This window comes from Peromyscus californicus, unplaced genomic scaffold, assembly GCF_007827085.1.
Source record: "Peromyscus californicus insignis strain IS unplaced genomic scaffold, ASM782708v3 Scaffold_4__1_contigs__length_199733344, whole genome shotgun sequence".
NCBI lineage: Eukaryota > Metazoa > Chordata > Mammalia > Rodentia > Cricetidae > Peromyscus > Peromyscus californicus.
This window is the reverse complement of record NW_026294562.1, coordinates 166,850,095-166,874,793: the sequence shown is the minus strand read 5'-3', so window position 1 is coordinate 166,874,793 and position 24,699 is coordinate 166,850,095. Positions and strand designations below refer to the sequence as shown.

Here is a 24,699-nt window from a genome sequence, read left to right as displayed (position 1 = left end):
TCTTAAGACCCAAGAAACTTCAGCTTCCTCAGAACTCTACAACTTTGGGAGCCGGCGCCCTCCGGGCCACCCCCAGACCCCCAGCACTCCCTCTCTCCTCTTTCTGATTGGCTCCTTCTACGAGGGGCGTCTGGATACCCGCTGGTCACCTTGTCCTCCGGGCGCTCTACGGCGGGCGGAGGGGGTGGGGGTGGGGGGGGGAGCGCCGCGCAGGCGCGGCAGGCGAGCCTTTGGGGCCCGCGCTTTACGACACTTGTGCGGCAGCGGCGGCGGTCACTCGGCGCTCCTTCGCGACGGTTCGGCCCGGTGCCGCGAGCGGCCGTTGCCAGGGTGGGGGTCGCTTTGCGGCATGGCGATGGCGGAGGGCGAGCGGACGGAGTGTGCTGAGCACCCCCGAGACGAACCCCCGGCCGATGGCACTCTGAAGCGGGCAGAGGAGCTCAAGACGCAGGCCAACGACTACTTCAAAGGTGCGTCCGGCCGGGACGGGGGTGAGGGAGGGTGGACAGCGGCCCAGGCCGTGGGGGGGTGCCAGGCCCCGCGGGGAACCATGGCAACGCGGAGCGGTAGCCTGGGCGCCGGGCAGGCACTATCGAGTAGCCCGGCGCGAGGAGGAGGAGGCCCGGGCTGGAGGCCAGACTGGGGAGAGCTACTGCGAAGTGGAGTCCGGAGCAGAAGCCGCTCTCTGGGGAGACGGAGGCAGGCTCCGCTAAACGATAGGGGACGAGCGGGGGACCGACATGTGTGAGTGCTGCCAAATGTGAGACCTGGACAGACGTGCTAGGTGGAGGTCAGACCTGAAGGGGGCGCTGCCAAATAGTGACATGTGTTTAGTTAGGGCAGTGATGGCGCTGCCGAGCGGGGAGACCTGAGGGTGAGCAGGACCAACTGTGAGGAGGGAAGGGCCCAACAGAGAAGGGAATCGTGGGGATGCAAGTAGATTAGATTGGAAGGCGATTGGGGGTGATTCGAGGAAAGGGATAGGGGGTAGGGGTGGAGCGGGAAAGAAGAGCGTGATCTTGGGTTAAGAGTGAGATGTGGGAACATGTGTCCATTCATTCATTCATTCCTTGAGTACATTTGTGTTAACTGTCATGGGCCACCGTCAGTGCTTAGCTCTGAGGCTGTACCAATGAATGAGACACATGACTTGGATTCAAGCAGAACCGATAATTGCCAACTTGTGATCAAGGTGACCAAGTAGCGAATGCAGGTTAGTCGGCTTTAGATAGTGGGGTCAGGGAATGCCTGGAGAAAGGCTTTTTTTTTTTTAACACGTGGGTCAGTTGACCTAACGCAAAGACCCTGGGGGTGGAGAATGAATGAAAACAGACTGACTTAGTTGGAGCTTGAGCAAGCCGGGTGTGGGAGGGGAAGACCCAGTACAAGATGACATTAGGATAAGGGGCGCCAGGTCAGGCAGAATCTCTGAGGTCATTACAAAGACTAGTTTGGGTTTCCTCAGCTGTCCAAAAAGAGACATTGAGTAGTAGGTCGGTGGGCCAGTCTGGACTGGAGAAAATCTTGGGTGTGCCCAGCCTATGACTGGAGGTGCCCTGGGAATGGATGAAATCACCCGCCAGTGGGATCTCAGAGAACCTAGAATGGAATTTTCATGTGTAAATCGGAAAAGGAGCTGCTGAGGCAAAGTGAGATGAAAGGAAACCAGGAAAGGGGCCGCAGGCTAAGAGAGGAAGGTTCTTCCAGAAAGAAAGCCATAGCCTCAGGCGTTGACCAGCAGCGGTCTGAGGAGGTGATGTTGACAGAGCAGTAGTGAACATAAAGCTGACCCAGAAGACCCTGAGGGGTGAATGCAAGCGAGGAACTGGACACCCATGGGGCAGGTGTCTCAGTTCCCAAGGGGAGTGGAGGATTGGGGGGGGTGGCAGGAGGGAGTAGGTGGGGTCCCTAGGAATGCTATTTCAGTTATGGCCCAGAAGAGATACAGACCTGGGGAAACAGATCTGCAGGAGGTAGGGGGAGGGTGAGAAGGATCTAGAATCCTAGGGAAAGGTGGGCCCCCATGGGGCTAAGTCCAGACATTGTGGTGCATGCCTGTCCTCCAGCTCTGGGGAGGCTGAGGCAGGAGAATTGTGAGTTCAGTGACGGCCTGGACTGCATAGCAAAACTGTCTTAAACAAAATAAAACCAAGTGGGAGAAAGTTGAAGTAGGAGCAGTGAGTGGGCCTGAGAGGCCAGGGGGGTTTACAGATGTCATCCTCAGGGTAACAAGGAGAGGTGTAAAGAGCGGTCCAGTTGGTTCTGGGTACGGGTACTGGTCCTCCCTGTTGTGGAGTCAAAGGCCAGGCTGGAGAGAGGAGGTTGGAAGGGTGGACAGGTGAGGGGGTGGAGCCTCTGACCAGGCTGGGGGGAGGGAATGAGGCTGGCTGCCTGGAGAGGGGGGGAGGGTGGCAGTTGGCCAAGGCCCAAAGGTGAGTGGGTCTGGAGTGGAGGTGGTTAGAAGAGTCGGGGTGAAACCGCAGACAGCAGGCTGTGGGACGGGGCTTGAGCTTTCACCTCTGGAGAACCAAAGCTGCCTAGATCTGTGCCTTCTAAAGACTGGGGGCAGGAAGCTGGGAGGCCAAGGTAGAGAGAGGCTAGAGCAGACTAGGACTCTGCGGGGGAGGGCAGAGTGTAGTGTGGGGTGGGGCTGCTAGGATGGGAGGAGAGTTCATGGGTGTGAGATGCTATCTGGACAGCGTGCCCAGCTTGCAGGGCTTTGAAGGCTGGTGGCTGCCAGCACCAGGTGACCAGACCCAGCTATGTAATGGGTGGCCCTCGTGGCTGTCCTTCACTGGGTCCTGAAAGGAGCAACCAGAAACTGGGCTGCTGCTGAGGACAAGTGAGGGAAGGAGTTAGCCATGGGGAGGGACCTTTCACCCCCACCCCCACCTCCAGGTCCTGAGATGCAGGCTCTCAGAAACCCAGGGCTGGGCTGGCAGCCAGAGGGGCCTGGCCTGGAGCTGGCTTGGAGGAGCACCCTTCCTGGTCCAGGCCTCCCACTGCTGGGGGCAGGCAGTGGCAAGCACAGAACCCCAGGCTCAGACTACAAGAATACCAATAAAAAGAATAATTGCAGCTGGCTTTCATTGCACCCCTGCGGTGGCCAGGTACTCCTGAGCCGAACCTCGCCTGGGGCGTGGGGGTGGCGGTTTATAGAGGAAGCCGACTCAGAATGAAACTTCTTCCCCAAGGTCAGAGTGTGTGAGCAGAAGGCGGATATCCCCTTCCTCCCCACGTGCTCAACTCTCCTTGTCATCTGACCTCAATGGGGAGAAAGGGGTACTCTGTGGAGGAGGGGGTCTCAGGGACTCAGAAGGCCTACCCCCAGCCCTACTGTAAAGGTTCTGGGGACAGAGCCTGGTCCCCAGCTCAGTCGGAGTCCAAGGGAAGCAGGCCTCTGCTCTTTCCCCTTCTCCCTGAGGAAGGAGGCTATGCTCTGCTCACCCAGGGGTCTTCGTGGTCTGAGGGTTGTGGGGGAAATACTGCATCATGGTTCAGGGCACTCCTCTGTGAACGCAGATAAGCAACTGAACCTCACTGTGCCTAGAGGGTCTGTCCTACTGCTGCAGTTGAGGAATGGTCCCAGGCTGGAGTGTGACAGCTGCCAGAAGCCTTCCAGGTGGGGGCCTCCTGTCCCCTGTACTCTTCTTCCCTTCTCCATTTGGCGGTGTGTGAGGCCAAGCCCAGTCTGGTTCTCAGGTGCAGACAAGTGGTCTGTGGGGCTGAGGCTCCAGCCAGCGGCCCTCTGTCTGCACTCTGTGTTAGGAATCTGCACCACCAGGTGTCAGACTGCATGCCCTCTGCCACTTGATGAAGCCCCACCTCGCCAATTGAGTACTAACCAGCAGCCTCTGGAGCCTGGCCAGGACACCAGGGAAGCCCTCAAAGGCACTGACATTCCATGGGGCGGCCCTCTAAGCCGTGCTGCCCTCTGCATCTTTCTGTCTTGGTGGCTTCTGGGAAGTTCTAGGTTCTGCTGTCTTGGGGCTCACAGGCCCAGGAGACAACCAGAGTGGCAGAACTGGGGCAGGCAGGGAAACCTGGGGCAAGGTGGTGCCTCACCCAGACCCGAGGTCGAGTGGAGCTTCCTGAGAGGGGACATTTGGGCCTTGTGGCAGAAGTCCAGGAAGGACTCCTGAGCTGCACCCCTAGGACCAGCTGTCCGATTCTGGTCTCAGCCTGCCTGCCTTCCTCCTTCCCTTCCTCTCCCCTCCCTTGGCCAGTTGCTTCCTTCCCCATTCATGGAGGCTCCTCTACTACTTCCCACTTAGATTTCTCCCCCAGGGCTTCCATGGGCCCTTAGGCTGTCTGAGCCCTGAGCACTTTGTCACTGTTGTCTGGGGTCAGATCTCTCTCCTTGATACACCAGCAGTCCCTGGAGGGCTGGGCTGTGTCTCCAGACAAGGCAGGAGCTCCTAGAAGGAGACAGACACCTTCCCCACAGTGTGTGGGCTCAGCAAGCAGAACATAAAAGTCACTGAGTTCTCTGAGAGCAGTGAACTCAAGTACAGAGAGGGTGTTTAAGTTGTCCAAGTCCACCCAGCCTAAACAGAGCAGAGCCAGGCCACCTTCCCATTGTGGGTGCTGTGCCAGGCTTCCACCAGGGCACATGGGGGAGGATGGAGGCATTGCCGGTCCTGCCTGCCTCAGAATTCCCATCTGCCACTTGTCATGTGACTCAAGCGCAGGCTTTCCTTCTCTGAACTTGAGCAGCCCTCATCTGGAGGTGGCTAATGTGGCTGACTCCCTCGAGTTCCTTGAAGGTTCATGTGTCCTAGGGTGCTGTGTGGCCTCTGGCACATTCCAGTCCCCCATCCTGGCCAGCCAGGTCTGCAGCTCAAGGCCTCGATTTTGCTGTTTGTTTAATGAACCCTCGGGAGGAGGGGTCAGGCCTACCTCTGCCAGTACGGAATGGGACTCTGACCTTGAACTAGGCCTCTGTGGCTTGTGTCAGGTGAGTGCCAGATGGTGCTTATGCTGTGAGACAGGAGGTTCCCACAGGTTGATGGAGAGCTCAGGGCCCCCGCTGTGACTTAGTTCACTTGAAGTCTGACCGTTTGCCCTTGACGAGGAGTGACCCTTGTCCCCGCACACTTAGAGCCCTGCTGCTATAGTGTCCTGCCCTCCCCCGGCTCCTGCCCGCTGCACCAGCTGGTCTTGGTCCTCCGCACCTGCCGCACCTTTTCCTTGCAGCCTGAGGCGCTTCCTCCCCTATCCTCCCGCTCTCCCCGTCTCTGGACTTGTCTGCTTGCCATGGGCATCTGGACAGCCACAGGCTCGGCAGGCTCGGTCTGCCTGGCTCGGGCCGCAGCGCTGGCCCTCCCTGACATGTCCCGCTGATCCTGGGGAGACTTGGGGGAAGCCTCCTGGAGCCCTGAAGGAAGTAGCGCTCAGTCTGGCCTTTACTAGGCTGGTGTGTGGGATTGATTCAAGTTCTGCAGTCTGTGGCCTTGAGCCTCAAGACCTGGCCGTGGTCAGACATCTGGGACAGAGAGAAGGGACAGATTCCATGCTGAACCCCAGTCTTCCCTTTCGTAACAAGGACTACCAGCTTAGGGTGGATTCCTGCCTGTGGCAACAGGGCTTCATGCCTCCTTCTCCTCCACAGCCAAGGACTACGAGAACGCCATCAAGTTCTACAGTCAGGCCATCGAGTTGAACCCCAACAATGCCATCTACTATGGCAACCGCAGCCTGGCCTACCTGCGCACCGAGTGCTACGGCTATGCACTGGGCGATGCCACTCGGGCCATCGAGCTTGACAAGAAGTACATCAAAGGCTACTACCGCCGGGCGGCCAGCAACATGGCACTGGGCAAGTTCCGAGCTGCCCTACGTGACTACGAGACGGTGAGCCGGGCCTCGGGCATGGGCCAGCTCCCGGCACCCTAGCCAGGTGGATGTGGGGGGAGCACCAGGGGTGGGGAGGAGCTGTTCTGTGTCTCCTCTATACAAGGGCTCACCCAGAGAATGGCCATGGGGCCTCTAGCCAGTTCCACTCCACCTCTCAACTGTCATGCACTCTGTGACCCTGGGCAAGTCACCTGGCTTTTCTGCCTTCCTGTGCTCCTCTGTGTTGAGAGCAGGCCCAGCCTCGGGTGGCCGCGGGAGAGTTTCTGCTGTGTGCATGGTTGGAGCAGTGCAGGCACATAGTCTGTGGTCAATAATAGCTCAGCCTTGTGACTACTGTGGCCGTTATTAGTGATGGTGATTAGTAATGGTGATTAGTAATGGCAGCAGTTATTAGCAAGGGCTGCCCAGACCTTTGACAGCTTGAGATTCTGTGGCAGGTGGGAGCCCCATGTCCCTGAGCAGGCAAGGAAAGTGACTGCAGGAACAGAGGAGTCGTGCTTCCAAGAAAATAGAGCAGAGGGACAGCCTCCAAGGTCATGTTCCCCTGTGGAAATGAGAGAAGGGGCCTAGAGGACAGTTCCTCATCCACTACTGCCTACCAGTGATGTGCTCCGACCGTCTTGATGACAATCGGAGGGACTGCCAGAACATCCATTTGGGACAGGTGTGCTCTGTGCCCTTCACAGAGCCTGGCTGAGTCAGTGTGGCCACCTGGAGAGGGGAAGGAGATTGCCCCTGTCATACAGGTGAGGAGTCTGTGCCCCAACTGGTGAGTGCCAGTGTTGGGATTGGAGCAGTGTCGCCCTTGACTGCATCTCTCCTCCTCCAGACAGCTCCCTGCTCAGGAGCTCTGAGTGCAGAATAGATCACTGCTTACCTTGCTGTAGGTAGCGCTTCACTGTGGACCCTTTCTGTCATGTGCACAGGGCCCCAAGAGGGCTGTGGAGCCATGGCTGCAACAGGAGGGAGCTGGTCACTCAGCCTGGCCTAGGATCAAACCAAGTAAAGGCTTAGGCCAAGGTCAAGGGACACTTAGCAAAGGGCAAAAATGTGATGGGGATGGAATGATAACCATGAGGGTGGGAAGCAAAGCATGGTCCCTGTTAGCTTGGTACCCAGTCCCTACCCTTGTCCCTTGATGTCCTAATCTGGAATACAGTAACAAGAGCCGTGGCCCCCTCCTGAACAGCTGGGGCTCTGGTAACAGTGGCCAGGTAATGAATGAATAACCAAGGACAGGCAGCATCCCCACCGGAGAACAGGACCAGGTGCAGGGTCTCTGCGATTCTGGGCTCACAGAACATCTTTACTGCGAGTAAGGAATAGGTTCTTCTGAGAGTGCTCCCAAGGTTGGCATCTACCTCTGCATTCTCCGTGAGGCTAGGAGATGGTGGGTACACTGCATCTGAGCCGGACTCCAGGCTTTGTGGAGGCCACAGTGAGGAGGGAAGTCCATAGCCGTTTGCAGAACCAGCTGGAGCTGGAGCCACAGCCAGCACCTAAATTATCAGCCCTGTGAAACCCCAGCAGGAGCCTGGAATCCTTACCCTCCAAGCCTGAGAGGCTGGGCTGATGGCAGCTCCCAGCCCAAAACTTCCTCCTAGAAGATGCTGGAGTTCACGGAGGACATGACCAGGCCCTGGCCTCTGGATCAGGAACTGTGTGGCCTTGGTTGGAGCAAATGAACCCATGATACCGCCTCTCAGCCTGTTTGAGCCTCAGTATGCACATGGGGGGATCAGTACAGCTGTGAGCATTGTGCATGTGTGAATTTACCTCTTGTATAGAAAGGAGACAACCCTCTCTAAGATCACCTGGAAGGAATGACAGCTGAGACTGGAACCCAGCTCCATAGTTGAATCTGAGTGGGTCTGTGAGTCAGGAGCACTGTCTGTGGTCAGCACCCATCTCCAGCAGAAGAAAAGGCAGTTTACGTGCATGAGCATAGGTGCTGCCCACTGCTTCCAGCATCTGTTTCTCCCTGTGGGCTAGAGTCAGGTCTGCAGCCACTGCAGCAGAATGTGAAGGCACAGCCTCCAAGATAGGGGTGTCGAGGTTGGTGGCCAGCTCAGCGCAGACCGAGGTGTGTGACTTCAGATGCCTTGGGCCTCACCTGTAACCAGGGAACACATAGGCCTGCGTTTTCAGTGTCATTGTGAGGGCTGAGCGAGTGGGCTCTGCATCAGTCATGTCTTCCGGGTTTCCTCCTAGCCAGCCCATGGTGAAGTGGGCCTGTGGCCCCTGGTTTATGCTGGTGCCAGAACATTGCAAGGGCGCAGGGACCTAGGTGGTCTCTGTTTGCTCTCCCACTTGGGGGCACACCTTGGACTCGTAGTAGTCAGTCTCCCTTTCCACATGGGCCCACCCCTTCCTAGGTCACATCTCAGTTGTTATCACTGTGTTCTTTCCTATACACTTAGAACACACTCAGCCATGCAGGCCTAGGCCAGACCTGGGTGGGGAGGGTCTTCCTAAACTCTCCGCCCTGCCTAAGGGTCCTGTGGGGTTTGTTTGGTTTATGATGTGTTTCGTAGAAATACATTTTGATACCCCGATAGAGTGATACAAAAGAAACAGGGACAATCAGAGTTGATCTGTAGCTCAGCACTCACATGCGGACCACCTTCATGCCGTGAAAGTCATTTCCTCTCCATGGTTCCCTGCACAGGGGGACCACTGTTGTCCCTGATTTATAGGTGAGGAAACAGGTCACTCCTGCAGTCTCACAGGAGTCCTAGAAGGTGGTGGCCTGTCCCCAGAACCGGGCTCCTAACCAAGGCATACGTGCAGGTCCCTGGCACCATGCTGGCCCCGGAGCAGTGAGCACTGGTGGTATTCCTGCCTGCTTCATCATGGGGCGCCAGATGTGTTGTGGTAGATCGACTCACTAGAGAAAGGGTGTGTTGTGTGGAAGGCTGTCCCTGATGGGCTACCTGCCAGAAGCCTGGCTTTTCTCTGCTGTGTGATGCACCATCTGGCCCCTCTGGGCCAAATCTCATTGTCTATGCCCTGCAGATGAACCATAATGCCCTTTGTTGGTTCCTCTTGCTGGTATATCCCTTATACTCAGTTCTGATTAAATGTGAGCACTTTGCTTGGTATCCACAGCAGGCCTGAGTGACTGAATCTCTGATGGTGTGGATTGCTCCAAGGTAGGGGGACTGCAGGCCTTGTTGCCAGCAGAGCCCTGTGGTAATAGTGGAACTGCCTTGGGTCTGCTGTGGGTGTCATGGTGGAGGGTATGTGCCCAGAATGGCCTCTGCAATTCCAGTGAGTCCAAGTTCCCAAACACCTGTCCCAGGGTTTATAGTGACTACCAGTGAACCCCGACAGCTGACAATGCCATTTGTTGTTACTGTATTGTTTTCAGTGCTGAGGACAAAACTTGGGGCTTTTTTACACTTTACACCCCAGACCCTCACTGGGGGATTCTAGGCAGGGGCTCTACCACTGAGCCACACCTCCAGCCCCTCACTGGGGGATTCTAGGCAGGGGCTCTACCACTGAGTCACAACCACAGCCCCTCACTGGGGGATTCTAGGCAGGGGCTCTACCACTGAGCCACACCCCAGACCCTCACTGGGGGATTCTAGGCAGGGGCTCTACCACTGAGCCACACCCCAGCCCCTCACTGGGGGATTCTAGGCAGGGGCTCACCACTCAGCCATGCTTCCATTCTATTCCTTCTAATCCTATCAATGGGACCTAGCCTCACAACCTCATCTGATTCTAATTATCTCACAGATATCAAGCCCTGTGCCACAGAGCAGAACCTTCAGCCCCTGAAGACCTCTCATTTCTTCGAAAGTGGTGTTGATCACATGCACCTTGCACAGACCCCAGTGCGGGGTCTGTTTGAAACCATAGAAATACCACAGAACACTGCCACAGATGCAGTCCACATAGAATCTTTGGTTTGTTGCTTGTTTTTGTCTTTTGAGAGAGTCTTGCTACATAACTCAGGCTGTCCTCGAACTCCTAGAATCAAGCCATCCTCCTGCCTGGGCTTCCAGAATCACTGGAATATTGGCCATATTACTGCACTTGGCTTCAGATGCCGTTTTGTTTTTCGAGACAGGGTTGTCTAGAACTCCCTCTGTAGCCCAGGCTGACCTTAAACTCACAGAGATCCTCTTGCCTCTGCCTCCCAATTGCTGGGATTAAAGGCGTACACTACCACTGCCTGGCTCAGATGCCACTTTTTAAAGACATGTCCATGGGCCAGGTATGGTGGTGCATGCCTTTAATCCCAGAACTTGGGAAACAGGAGTTAGAAGCTAGCAAATCTCTTGAGTTCAAGGCCTGCCTGGGCTGCATAGTGAGACTCTGTCTCAAAAAAGAGAAAGAAATGAAATGTCTAGTGCTGGCACTAAGTTCTGATGCAGTGGGTCTCTGAAGAGCCTTGTAGTGTGAAATTGTACCCTTCCTCTGGAGAGGAGCTCAATGGGGCTGTCTTTCTGTCAGTCATACCTAGCAATCACTGCAACCAGCATAGCAGGCTGGGAATTGAGTGCTTGCTGCTACTTGGCCAGGGATGGGCCTGGCAGTAAAGTCTCACACCAGCCTTCTGTGGGTGCTAGCACCACTCCCTCCTTCTAGAAACTGGGGGTCTTGAGTGAGCAGGACATGTGTCCTGGAAGGCCAGAACCCAGAGTCTGGAGAACTGTTACCTCTCTGCCTCACATGGGTGGTGGCATTCAGGAGCCTGGGCTTTCTAAACTAATCCAAGAACCTTGGCTCTTTGAGTTAATAACTTTACCACTCTGTCTAGTGGAATTTGTACTATCTACCCCATAGAGTGGTACAGAGGATGCTGTAAGCCAGGGTTGCTTGCCACAGTGGCAGCACCCAGCTCCATCTTCCTCCTTAAACTGCAGCCCACCTGAAGACAGGTCTGGTTCCAAGGACATGTTTGCTACCCTTTGTTCTTAAGGAGGCATTCATGCTCTGCTGAGGACACAGCTCTGTCCCCCCAGTGCCACTTCAAGTGGGGAGGACATTATCTCCAACCTGGAGGCTTCATGGGAGAGAGAAGCAGAAAGGAGGTTGGAATTAGAAATGAAGTATGCTGACAAGGGCAGCATGACCAAAAGTCCTGAGCTACAGGAGGGTGGCATACTGGGGACCCATGAGAGGCAGTACTGGGCTACAGAGAAAGAGGGCGTGGGCCTAAGGGCCAGGCTTGGAGCATGTGGACTTTATTCTGGGGAGTAGAGGGAGCTAGCCACTCCTCCTATCCCTGGGAAGGGCTCCAAGGGCTGCCTGAAGCTGGCAGCCCTCAAGCTTGACGCCACACCCACACCCCAGTGGAGCTGACTGGCAGGTGGCCCAGCCTAGGCCTGCCCAGCCTGCTGCTGCTGGCCAAGCACCTGCAGGGAGTAGCGGTTGTCTTTGCCAGGGCTCTGACTCACTCGGCCATCCAGCTTTGGGGCTGGGGGGAGCATTCTAAGGACCAGCCCTGGGACTTCCTTCTCTGTCTAATAGCACAGAAGCTGTAGAGGGCCCAGTCTTAGGATGGCTGTGTAGGTCAGCAGGTGTATGACAAAACTTTTGGGGGGTAGAAGCAACACTCATGTCTACTTACCCCAGATAGGGATCCCACTACAGACCATACCACCAAAGTCCAACTTGGTGAGCCAGTGAGTTTTAGCGGGGTTACTTAACGGGAGTATGAGTAAGGGGTTACTTACAGAAGCAGAAATGACCTAAAGACAGTTGCATCACCAAAGCCCACTCCAACATGAGTGACAGCTCACAACGCTGGAAACCTGGAGCACACCGCCCAGCCTGCAGACAACTCAGCATGTTGGAGAGTGTCCTTCCCGGGTGCCTCAGTTGGTCTACACCTCTTGCAGACACCTTGGCTGGTTTCTGTTTTCTTCTAGGCAGCTGGTCTGGTCTTAGATTCTTTCTTTTAGCTTGGCTACTCTTAGCAGTCTATTGCTTACTCTGGTAGGGAGGGGCCCAGTGAATCTGATTGGTTTCAGGGACTTCCTGAAGCCATTTTGAGTAGTTTACTTGTCTGCTTAAAGAGCTTCCCTGTGGGATAGAGTGTTTCAATCTCAGAGGAAACTGCTAAACAACAGCAGGTCAGACTGGGTCCAGTTACAGTTATGGTAGCCAAGCTAAGGCTCAGAGATGAAGTCTGTTGCGCAGGGTCTCACTCTGTAGCCCAGGCTAGCCTGTTGTTAACAGTCACCTTGCTTCTACCTCCTAAGTGCTGAGATTGCAGACATGCACCACCAGGCCCAGCTCTGTCTTCTAAGCACCTGGGATCCGGGTTTGCAGGTAGCAGGACAGAGTGGCGTGCAGGCAGGCTCCTTTTACTGCTGTGGCCCAAAGCTGCCTGCTCACAGCTGACTGTGTCAGATCTTTAAAAAGTGCTCCCTCATGGCTGGAGCGATGGCTCGGAGGTTCAGAGCACTGACTGCACTTCCAGAGGTCCTGAGTTCAAGTCCCAGCAACCACATGGTGGCTCACAACCATCTGTAATGAGATCTGGCGCCCTCTTCTGGTGTTCAGGCAGACATGCAGGCAGAACACTATATACATAGTAAATAAAAGTTTAAGGTCAATTTGGGTTACAGGAGACCTTGTCTTCAAAATAAAAAACAAAACTTTTTTTAAAAAAAGTACTCCCTCATTCATTCTTACAGCCCTCTCTGAGATGATGCTATTACCAGTGTCCCCTCCCAGAGAGGAAACTGAGACCAGTGTACCTACAGCTTGTCATCACTGGTTAAGATGGGACTTGAGCTAGGTCTCCTATCCCATTGCCAGAGGAAACGGCAATTGGAGCCTCAGTCACCCATAAAGCCCCAGGGGAAGCAAGCTGCTGACCTCCTGTGTGCCAAGGACCTCAGTCCCTCCTCGGTCCTTTCAGCAGACCCCACTTTATACTAAGGGACATTAAGGTGCCAGGAGTCCAGGCTGCCTCCCCCACTGGCTGCACTGGAAGCCTGGAACCTGTGTGCTCAGCTGGGCCCCTGTTTGGTTTTAACAGGATCAGAGTTGTTTAGTGAGGGCACTTACATGGGCTAATACCCTGGTCTCTGAAGCCACCCTGTGGGGTGGCTCAGCACGCTTGGTGTGGGGATGTGAGAGGAGTCCTGGGTGACAGGTCCAGGGTTGCCCTGCTAGCATGTGGTGGCCCCTAGGTGGTCTAACTGGCCATTCTTCGGCCCAGGACTGTGAGTCCAAGGCTATTGCAGTGACCCTGGTGGCTTACCTGGGTGAGTGACTGGCCCTCCAGAGTGTGACGCCTCTTCACTCCTTCCTGGCCAGGTGGTGAAGGTGAAGCCTAATGACACGGATGCCAAGATGAAGTACCAGGAGTGCAGCAAGATTGTGAAGCAGAAGGCCTTTGAGCGGGCCATTGCGGGCGACGAGCACAGGCGTTCTGTCGTGGACTCTCTGGACATCGAAAGCATGAGTGAGTGGGCCTCTCCACACCCCCTCACACTTATCCCTGCCACACTTGGTGGTAAAGGCAGGGTTTCGGGGGACATTTGGGAATGTAGGTATCACCTACAGCTGCTGACTGTCTTCCTTAGCCCTCTCCATCTTACTCATAAGAGTGGGAACCCTTGATTAAGCTTGGGGTGGCTCAGGACTTTTCTTTTGTCACAGCCTAATAGGCGTCTTGCTCTAGTCCATTCCCTCCAGTTAGGACTCGGGGTCCATGGTGCCGAGCAGGTGTTGGTCCCATTTCCACCACTGTGTCTTGTGGGTGATGTGGCCTTAGTCACTGTCACCCTTGGCTTTGCCTGATGGGGGGTGTGGACACCGTCTGCTCCCATTGGGTCCCGAGGAATTCAGACATAATGTTTAAAACCACAGGTAGTGCCATGCCTAAGAATCCCCACAGCTCCAGTACTCTGTGACAGTCTTCAGGGTGGAGAGCAGGGAAGGGGAGCCGAGATGGGGGAAGAGAATAGGAAAAAACAGTGGGGTCGTGTGGTATCGTCCTCTCTTGACAAGAGCCGTGTGCTCACAGCATCCTCTCTCCCCAGCCACGTGCTGCTTTTAGTTTTTCTCAGGAGTGTAGTCCAGACTTGTGTGTGTATGGGGGGCAGGGACGTAAAGGATCTCACTCTAGTCCAGGCTGGCCTCAAATTCATGATAATTCTCCTGCCTCGACTTCCCAAGTGCTGGGGTTACGAGGGTGAGTCCCCATGCCCGTATCTCCTCCCCTCCTCCTAGCCAGCCAGTCCTTTGGGCACCTGTTCCACTTCTCTGGTGAGCTGGCTCTGAGGAACACGTCTCCCTCCAGGGGCTAGATGTTAGGAGCTAGATTGTCCCTTTGTCTGTGTGACAGACTGTCACCCACGGCTGTACATTGTCCTCTGGTTTTTCGAGCACTCTCTGGAGACAGTGTCAAGTCTTGTCACACCCCGTTCGTAGCCCCCTGAGGCCACCGGCATCACCCCAGCTCACGAGCTGTTCAGGGTGCTCTCCCCAGGACTCTGTCCCATAGCTACAGCAGTTGAGCTGTACCTGATGGACACATCTAGACTCAGCCATCTCTGCAGGCCTGCAGCTCCCGTGTCCACTTGTTTCCTGGATTAGGGGGCCTTCTAGCATGAGTACTGGGGATGTCTGGAAACTACTGATGGGCATCGACCGTTCCTGCTTCAGTGAGCCCCTCCAGCCTCCTTGGGTCCGTGCTCCAAACACACCCCTTTACCCGGCCAGGCTACACTGCCCCCCCTGCCTGAGTGTGTGTCAGCACAGGTGCAGACATGGGCCTCAACACCAGCTGCTTCGTTGTACTGCTTCACCACCGAGCAGAGCTCTTCCCCTGCTTAAACTGGAAGGTTGTCCATGCATATACCTAGCAGCTTCTAGGTCCATTGCAGGCTATTACTAGGCACTGTCCAAATGTCAGTGAATACCAGCTTCTCGGAGTCAGCCTGAAGGAGAGGCCCCCTGCTCCTGAGGGCCCCTCCCTCCCTTCCCAGGTAGTGCCGCCTTGTGTGATGCTTGTGAGTACTGCCGTCCCTGGAGTGACTCACCTCGAAGTTGTGGGTTCTCAGGTTGTGGGTTCTCAGCACGAGGACAGCCCCATTCAGTATCTCACAGCAAAGTAGAGAAAGCCCTCACATTGAATTTCTCTGGCCTAGAGTTTTTGCTGTGAGCCCCAGTCAAGACTGTGCCCAGACTAGCCCTCCCATCCCTACTGCACATGTTGTGGGCTTGAGTGGCTTGGGTAGGGTGCCCAGTTCCCACTTCACATGTGCACTTACTCCTGTCAGCGTGTGGACTCCACACGTCTGTTTAACAGGGAAGATACTGCCTAGTGAGATAGATACACGGTACGATCCTGCTGTATATCGGGTGTGGGTTCACACGGGTCTGTGGAGAAGACATGGAGGCACTCTAGGGATGAAAATTTTAGCCTTTCCAGCTGCAAGGGGATCAGCCTCTCATGGACTGACTCGCTGTAGCTTAGCAAAGGGCCCTTTTATTATTATACATTTCATACCTTTAGCAAGTCGATCCTATACCAAAACCTCTTATCTAAGCCCCCCAGAGGGACAATGCCAAATGCAAATTCTGAGTTAAAAGACATCCCAGTTTGTCGGATCCTCCCCCAACCAAGTTTTTCATAGGCTTTGAACCACTAGGAAACTCTTCAGATAAGACTTCAAACAGAAGGTACCACAGACAAAAGGTAGCAGTCACAAAAGGCAGATCTAAGCTAGGTGCTAACATCAAACCAGCAGCAGAAATCTGCAGGAACTCCCATAATACAGTCAGGTGGAAGGGGTATGTATATCACCGGAAGTGTGTTCAGGCATACCAGCCCCTGTGAACCTTTAGCACACCTGTTAACACTCCAGCTCACAGTCCTGTCAACTTGGAAGTCTTACTCATCTTATTTCCATGTGTGTGGGTGTTTGGCCTACATGTGTATCTGTACTACTGTGTGTCTGGTGCCCTCAGAGCATATTGGATCCTCTGGGCCTGGAGTTACCATGTGGGTGCCTGGAATTGAACCTGGGGCCTCTGCAAGAGCAAAAAGTGCTCATAACTGCTGAGCCATCTCTCTAACTCCACCTTTCACATTCTTTAGGGACCACAGTGTGTGTGGCTCCCGCATCCAGGGTGTCAGGATTTCTCTTCATCGCCCTCCCTCTCACCCTTTGACCTGCTGCTTGCAGTCCCGGGGGTGGGGGATATGGGGTGGGGTATAAGGTGGTGGCATTGAGCCAAGACACCTACTCTGTATCTTCATTTTTTCAGATCTTGGTTCTTGTTAACTTTTATTGTTATTAATATGCCTGCTGCTCCAGGCTATGTCAGACCGGATTTCTCACCATAATCTTTGTCTTAGAAATGTTAAACATTTCCAAACAAGAGCAAGTAGAGCAGATTTTTGTGGACCCTCTTAATGTTTGGACTCTACAAGGACTCCCTTGCCCCTTCCCAGCTGTGATGGACATGTTGTAGTTAGAGCTTTTTTCTCTTGGTTTTTATTTGTGTGTGTGCATGTATGTGAGGGTGCACGCGTGTGGGTGGAAGTCAGAGAACACCTGGGAAGAAGCAGCTCTCTCTAATTCCCTCCACTGTGTGGGTCCTGGGAATCAAACCCAGGTCATCAGGGGTGGTGGCAAGAGCCTTTACCTGCTGAGACATCTTGCCAGTCTCTCCTGTTCTTTATCCATTTTCTTTATCCATCTTTTCTCATTGATTCTAAAGAAGCCCTCAATTCACAATCCTCCTGCCTCAGCATTCAAAGTTTTAGGATTACATGCATGCACCAGCACACCTGGCCTTGTCTTATTTTTAATAACTCTCAGCACTTCTCCCTTCATAAGATGAACTCTTCCTTCTTCTCCGTGTTCTTGTTTGCTTGATGTTTTTAGTAGCATCTCTCGGAACTATAAGAGAGATGAAGAACTTGTGAACTGGTTTTGTAAAGTTCCATGGGCAGGGAGGGTCCTTGCTTACTCCAGCCCGTATGGCTTGCCCAAGAAGCAAATCAGCTGCTCGTCTGTGGTGACCTTTCACTCAGCACTGATGGGGGAGGCAAGCACCGCCATTCAAGGTGAGCAGACATTGCAGGAGCTCTGGTGGCCCACCAGGCGGGCTGTCCCATAGAAGTCCATCTTAGTTTCTTTCCTGTTGGTATAATAAAATACCTTGATGAGAGTGATGTAAGGGAAAAGGGGGTTGGCTCACAGTTTAAGGGTACAGTCCATCATGGCTTGGAAGCCAAGGAGCCTGAAGCAGCTGATCATATTGCTCTCACAATAAGGAAGCAGAGAAATGGATGTATAGAGCCACTGCTGCTCAGCTCCTTTCCCTTAAACGATCCAGGATCCCAGCCAGGGACTGGTGCCACCCACAGTGGGCAGGTCTTCGCACCTCGGTTAATACAATCAAGATAATCCCCCTGTAGACATGCCCAGCAGCCCATCTCCAGTGATTCTAGTCTCTGTCAGGTTGACAACTAACACTAATCGTCACATAGCCGGTGTGTCCTCTGCTCTGCAGCGTTCTGAGCCAAAGCCAGGGCCCTGCATTCGGTCCCTCAGAACCCACTGCAGGAAGACTCCTTGGGAGGCTGATAATGAAGTCACAGACAACTCCTTCACACCAGGCCCTTTGTTTCACTTCTGGTGACCAGAGGTCCTGCAGGTGCTGTTCGTCGTCTCTATGTGACTTTTCCCCGGGTGCTGCTGGAGTCCGAAGTTGGTCTCAGGCCAGCATCGGACCTGACACCCTCTGCTGCAGTTTTAGCCATCTTAGAAAGCTTTGGCCAAGACATTGAGCGGATCACATTTTCTTAGTGAGGGCACAGCACAGCTGTGGCCCTGTACAGTGGGTGACCATGTCGTCACCCAGAAGTCATCCTCCTTCCTCTCCTCTCTTATCTTCTTCCTTCCAGACCACATTTCTGCGAGCCAGGGCCATCCTAGCAAATCCCACTCGTAATACTAGTGCTGACAGTAGTATATCGGCAGTCGGCACAGACACCTGGTCACCAAGACCATATGCAGATTTCTGCACCGGTAACCAGGCCTCCAATCTGTAGTGGGCACCATCTGCAGATTGCTCTGATTCAAATCAGTTCTGACAAACTGAGGTGCAGCCCCAAGCTCCCTCCCACACACACACCCTTTTGAAAAACATTCATTGATTATCATGTTGTTCTGAGTACGCGTGTCTGTACCATGGTGCTTATGTGGAACCTGCCACCTCCACGGTGTCCAGATTTATTTTGACCATGCCTCTGACCCACTGGATGTGAAATGAGCCTCCCACAGTCTGCTCTTCGGGTTTCATTAGTTTGTTGAGTGACTCATAGAACCCAGAAGGGTGCTTACCAGTCTGTTAGACAGTCTGCGGATGAAGAGCTGCAGAGAGAAAGCACATGGACGGGTGAGTCACCCTCCAGCAACTTCCCTGGGTTCCATTGAGTTCCTAGACTCTAGGAGATCCCAGGTCCCTGCCTTTGCCTCAGAGTCTTGACAGACTTAGACACTGGCTTAGACCACTAGCCATTGGCCTCCAGACTCAAGTTCATCTGCTCACTGCTGAGAAGCCTGGGAGCCAGGAGTTGGTGGGGATACCAGCTGTATTTGAGGACCTGCCTCCTGAGGACGTGACAGGAGCTAGCATGTCTGCCTCCCTCCTAGACACACCCTGTCAGGGTCTTCATCATTCAGTGGGTGTATAGTCATCTTTTCTGGCCAGAGTGTCTTGACAGTGGACCTTGACTTCCTGGAACCATGGTGCCCACCATCCCTTTGATGGGGACCACTGCAGTTCAGCCTAGCAGTCCCCTGCTGTGTGTTGCTGATGCACAGGACTAGGAGGAGTAGCCCGAGTTCTGGTGTCACCTGAAGGTCACCATGTGCTCTGAATCTGAGGAGATTACTTGGCAATCATCTTCTTAGCCACTTGTTTAGAATGTGGGGCAGAGGCAAAGGGCAGGGAAATAGCTCTCCAGAGGACAGGTGCCAAAGGAGGAAGGCACTGCTTAGAACTAGCCAGAGTCCAGGGATTGTAGGAGCTGTGGGCTGACCCTAAGACCCAGGAGCACTGCAGCGTCACCGCAGCATCATGGGAGTCTTCATGGCCTCATCTCCTCTCCCCATCCCTCTGGGCCAGGTCTCCCTTCCTGCCCCTCCATGCTAAAGCCACTAATTAATACCCTTGTCCATACACCAGCCATTGAAGATGAATACAGTGGACCCAAGCTTGAGGACGGCAAAGTGACGATCACTTTCATGAAAGAGCTCATGCAGTGGTACAAGGAGCAGAAGAAACTGCACCGGAAATGTGCCTACCAGGTAACATACCCGCCCGTGCCACACACACCTGAGACCGGGAATGGGCCTGGCTCTGAGCAGAGTGAGGAGAATGATCACAAAGGCTGACACTTCCTCGGCTGTGTGCTGGGCACCATGCTGAGGGTTCCCACATGTCCTCATCCATACCACAGCACTTTGTGGGTGTCGGGCAGTGCAGAGTTCAGAAGACTACTCAGGCTCAAAAGTGAGACCTTCAGGAAGGCATCAGAAAGAGGAAATTTTTTTTTAATATTTACTTATTTACTATCTTTATATTATATTTATATATTATACAGTGTTCTGCCTGCATGTATGCCTACACACCAGAAGAGGGTGTCAGCTCTCATTATACATGGTTGTGCGCCACCATGTGGGTGCTGGGAATTGAACTCAGGATCTGTCTGCCTCTGCCCCTCAGTGCTGGAACTACAGACATACACATACGCACATGCACACGTGTGCTGGGGCTTTGAACTCAGATCCTGCCAAGCAAGCACTCTTACACACTAAACCATCTCTCTGGCTCTAGGGTGGTTCTTTTATAAAGTTTCCTATATTGTGAACCCACCATTGTGTTTTCTAATGCCGGTGAATATTAAAAGATGAGCCAAATCCTTGTGAAATGATGGTGATGTTTATAAATTGCCCGAGTGTATGTCTGTATACTGCATGTGTGCAGTACCTCTGGAGGCCAGAAGGGGGCACTGAATCCTTCGGGACTGAAGATGTAGACAGCTGTGAGCCACTGTGTGGTGCTGGAAATCAAACCCTGGTCTTCTGTAAGAACCGCCAGGGCTCTTAAGAGCTGAGCCATCGTTCGAGCCCCCAATCATGATGTTCAGATGACACATGGGCCACTCAACACGTCTTGAGAGCCACCTCTGTCCCTGGCTAGCACCCAGTAGTCTGGGTCTTGCCAGTTGCTCTGAGCAGCTGAGGCTGTTCGAGGGCCTTGAGAGGACAGAGCCGTGTGCTGCCGCCCAGCCGGCTCTGCTCACAGCCTGCCTGTCTTGCAGATCCTAGTACAGGTGAAAGAGGTCCTCTGCAAGCTGAGCACGCTGGTGGAGACGACTCTGGAAGAGGTGCGCCTTGTGCTGGGGGTGCAGGGTGAGGAGGGCACGGGGGGGGGGGGCAGTCTGGTAGGTGACCCGGCTGCTGTGGGTGCAGGGTGAGGGGGGCATGGGGTGGGCAGTCTGGTAGGTCACCCGGCTGCTGTGGGTGCAGGGTGAGGGGGGCATGGGGGGGGTGAGCAGTCTGGTAGGTCACCCGGCTGCTGTGGGTGCAGGGTGAGGGGGGCATGGGGGGGTGAGCAGTCTGGTAGGTCACCCGGCTGCTGTGGGTGCAGGGTGAGGGGGGCATGGGGGGGGTGAGCAGTCTGGTAGGTCACCCGGCTGCTGTGGGTGCAGGGTGAGGGGGGCATGGGGGGTGAGCAGTCTGGTAGGCCACCCGGCTCAGGACCTCAGAAACCCACCTGTCTGCTGTCCTCGTTGCCACGTCCCTACCCTGTGTCGTGCATGTTTTCTTGGTCTGTTGTGACCTCTCCCCTCATTTCCCCTCTGCCCTCTCCCCATATCTCTCTCTGGGCCCCTCCCTCTCCGGTGGCCTCTTTTCTTCCAGACAGAGAAGATTACAGTGTGCGGAGACACCCATGGCCAGTTCTATGACCTCCTCAACATATTTGAGCTCAACGGTTTACCCTCAGAGACCAACCCCTATGTATCCTCGGTGCCACCCCACGTGGAGAGGGCGGAACCCCAGGAGGGGAGAACGCCAGGACCGTCCTCTCACTGCTGCTGCGGTCCTGCAGGTCCAGGCCCCAGGTCTTCTCTCCTACAAGGTGACCCCTGGGCAGTGTCGGCCCAGCCCTTCCGCTGCAGCAGGCTGTCCCGTCTGCGTTAGTTCCCTCATCTGTACCTGGGGTGAGAGGGTCTTCCTCACAGGGAGGGGATGAGCAGATGAGCAGAACCAGCCTCCCGGTGTTTGCCTCACGTTTTGTTTCATTGGGGCTTTTCTGAGGGACGGCGTCATGTGCGGCTTCTGCTGGCCTTGAACCCTTGAGCTCCCACCTCCCATTCCCACGTGCACCCCCACACCAGCCTGTACCGTGTGGGTGTTTTCCTGGTGCTTAGCCACCATGAGGTGTCCGGGTATGTACTCTGGAGAGGAAGGGCCTGTCCCATCTCCTGGGGATGGAGGACTGCTCTCGGAGAAGAGCTAGCTGCCGTGGCACTGCCATGGGCTGCCCCAAGACGATGAGGTTGGTGGGCCCTTGGTGCCGTCGGGGGCGGGGTCAGTCCAAAGGCAGGCCAGGGGTGTACCCCTTTGGAGGTACCGACGGGAGCCTTGGCACCAAGGGGACAGGAGGAAGGACTGCCTCTTGGCCCATCGGCCTCCCCCACCGTGGTTTCCTTAACAAGCAAGATCTTTAATGGCGACTTTGTGGACCGTGGCTCCTTCTCCGTTGAAGTGATCCTCACCCTCTTCGGCTTCAAGCTCCTGTACCCAGATCATTTTCATCTTCTTCGAGGTGAGGAGGGTTTCCCACCCCACCCCACCCCTGCCCTGGGGCCACCAAGTAAGGTTGAACAGGTTGTGCCCTGCCCTAGCAGCCACACTCGCCAGATGGCTCGGTGTGGGCCTCACTGTGCCCTTTGCTGGCAGGTGCCAGACGAGAGGTACAGGGGAGGGTACCTTCGTGTCGTTCACATCAAGAGCAGGTGTGGACGGCCTCCCTGGGCACTGACCTAGCGCAGGGGTCAAGCTGCCTAGCAAGGTGGGCACTCACTTGGGAACTCGGTGCCAGCCTGCCATCATTGAGCAGTGCCATCTTGTCCCCAGGTCTGTGCCCTGAGTATTGCTGGGTAGGTACACTCTAACCCGGAGGCTGAGGGTTCTCTCCACCCCTCTGTTGTGGCCAGGCAACCACGAGACAGACAACATGAACCAGATCTACGGGTTCGAGGGCGAGGTGAAGGCCAAGTACACGGCCCAGATGTACGAGCTCTTCAGTGAGGTGTTCGAGTGGCTACCGCTGGCCCAGTGCATCAACGGCAAAGTGCTGGTGAGGGCCGCGTATGGGGGGGGAGGGGGGGAGGGGCGAGGGGGCTCCTCTCCTCACAGAAACACGCGACTCCCCCAGATCATGCATGGAGGCCTGTTCAGTGAGGATGGTGTCACCCTGGATGATATCCGGAAGATTGAGCGGAATCGGCAGCCACCAGACTCAGGTGAGTGGCCCTGGCACAAAGGAGTGCCTGGGCTCACACAGACTTTGTGCCCTTGGCAAGCACGGGGCCCACTTTCCCATCTGCATCCTGAATGAGTGGGACTGTGCCAGCCAGGGAACATCCAAGTCCATGACACACACCTGTCACTCATTTGCTCCCCTCCCCGAAAGAGAATTCAGGCACCTGTTAAAAGTCCCAGAGACTGTGTCACTGAGAACATCGATGCTGTGGATGGCTTCTGCAGGGTGGTGACATTTGAGATGACACCAGAGGAGGGGTGAGGGTGTGACCAGTGAGGGAGGACAGTGGAGAGTGAAGGGGTGGGGTGGACGGGGCTGGCCCTCAGAGGTTCCTGCTGGACACAAGGCCAGAGGCCACCTCCTGAGAGCTACAGCCCTCGGGGGGGGGGGAACATGGGCTTTGCTCCTGGGTCAGTGGGGAGCCGCAGGAGGCTTTGGGCAGGAAGAGGGCCTGCTCGGAATTGGAGTGATCACCGTTCCATCCAGCTTCAGGCTTAGGATGGATTGAATGAGATATCAGGGAAACTGGGGCCAGCTCAGAACTGATGAGCATGCCCTGAGCCCTGGCCACAGGGATGTCCCCTGCCAGACCCCACTGCCACCACCAGCACCAAGCCCTGCTGTGGGGTAGGCGCCTGTCTGGTGCACGCTGGGAGACAAGTCTCTTGACGCTCGCCTCTTCCCCACTCCCCCAGGCCCCATGTGCGACCTGTTGTGGTCGGATCCCCAACCACAGGTGAGCCCGGGGCCTTGTGTGGGCGTGGGCTGAGTGGTGGGGCGGAGCCGGGCCAGCAGTCCCCCAGTCTCCTGTCCTCCGCTCCTCCTAGAACGGGCGCTCTGTCAGCAAGCGGGGCGTGAGCTGCCAGTTTGGGCCTGACGTCACCAAGGCCTTCCTGGAGGAGAACCAGCTGGACTACATCATCCGCAGCCACGAGGTCAAGTCCGAGGGCTACGAGGTGGCCCATGGTGGCCGCTGTGTCACCGTCTTCTCTGCCCCCAACTATTGGTGCGTCTTCCTCTCCCACCCTTTGCCCAGGCCACAGGGTTTGTGTGGATTATGTATGTGTGGCTTTAGTCCAGGCTGCTATCAAACTCAGGACTTTTCTGTTGCAAGCCTCTCAAGTGGTAGGATCTCACGCATGAGCCACGGTGGCAGGTTTTGGCTTTAACTTTCCTCGAAACTTTCGCCATAGGAAGGACACCTGAGCATGGATATGTGTTAGTGTAATGAACACCTGTGGGCTCCGGGCTGCTCCCCAGCCTCAGCGGTTAGGTCCTCTTCCCGTGGACCCGGCCTTTCTTACCTCCGTTCACACTCTCCCTCCTTGTGTGTGGGGGAAGCCAGGCCATGGAGCTGCATGGGCTGTAACATCCTGGTGGTGTCGTGTCCCTGTCCCCTGCACCTCCTCTCCAGGCTTCGCCCACCTTTCCACGGCTTCCTCTCCAGCCCTCTTCAGTGTGGTTCCTCTCTGTCTATGGCGAGTGTATCTCCCCCTTCTCCTCCCCCTCCCTGCAGGCCCCTCCTGCTTCCTCCCGTCTCCCACCTTCTCTTAATCTCTAGTCCCAACCATACAGCCCCTCTGCCCCTGTCCCTGCAGTGACCAGATGGGAAACAAAGCCTCCTACATCCACCTCCAGGGCTCGGACCTGCGGCCCCAGTTCCACCAATTCACAGCAGTGGTGAGTGGCCTGGGACAGGGAGGGCACTGCCTGGGCAGGGGCTGCCCGTGGGCAGGTCCTCTGACTGTCCCTCTCCTTCTGCCCCTGCTGCAGCCTCACCCCAACGTCAAGCCCATGGCATATGCCAACACGCTGCTGCAGCTAGGAATGATGTGAGGCTTTCTACAGCAGTGAGCCAGGGCCTGCCCAGCTGGACGGCCCCGCCTTCGGCCTGCTGCCCCGCCCCAGGGCAACGTCGGACCCCCGTTTACTTTGTAAAGTTTGTATTTATTCCCCTTTAGGTTGCAGAGGGGTGGGGGCAGCGCGGGGCAGCCGAGGACAGGCTCCTGGTCCGAGGAAGGAGGAGTTGACTTGGGGTAGGGCACAGCCTGGGCATTCGGAGGAAGGCCAACCTGGTGGAGGTGGGGCCAAGAGGGGGTTCTGCCCCCTCATCTGCATGGCTCCTCCCCTGGTAAAGCAATAGGGCTCTACCATAGGAAGACCCCAAAGAGGGTCATCAGGGAGGTCTCCTGGTAGCCTCAGGATGGGGCGAGGCTGGGGCCCACCCCCAGCTGTTTTATGTTCTGTAATTAAATGTTAAAATAAAATAAAGTCATTATTGTAAGTCAAACCTCA

General features: G+C 55.4%; 1 protein-coding gene across 1 annotated transcript; it reads left to right on the top strand.

Annotated features, from left to right (window-relative positions):
* The first annotated feature begins 253 nt into the window (after positions 1–253).
* Ppp5c (protein phosphatase 5 catalytic subunit) lies at positions 254–24,699 on the top strand. Its single transcript, XM_052763354.1, has 13 exons — positions 254–470; positions 5,612–5,853; positions 13,141–13,288; positions 19,036–19,157; positions 20,174–20,239; positions 20,775–20,873; positions 21,579–21,684; positions 22,076–22,218; positions 22,297–22,384; positions 23,100–23,140; positions 23,232–23,410; positions 24,003–24,084; positions 24,178–24,699. Exons 1-13 carry the CDS (start codon positions 350–352, stop codon positions 24,238–24,240), a joined length of 1,500 nt encoding a protein of 499 aa, XP_052619314.1. The 5' UTR covers positions 254–349; the 3' UTR covers positions 24,241–24,699.

Excerpts from the sequence above, each read along its gene's own strand:
- Ppp5c (XM_052763354.1), top strand. The coding sequence starts at position 350 with ATGGCGATGGCGGAGGGCGAGCGGACGGAGTGTGCTGAGCACCCCCGA. Across the intron at positions 20,240-20,774 it reads TGGAGACGACTCTGGAAGAG|ACAGAGAAGATTACAGTGTG; the intron begins GTGCGCCTTGTG and ends CTTTTCTTCCAG. Across the intron at positions 20,874-21,578 it reads CCTCAGAGACCAACCCCTAT|ATCTTTAATGGCGACTTTGT; the intron begins GTATCCTCGGTG and ends TTAACAAGCAAG.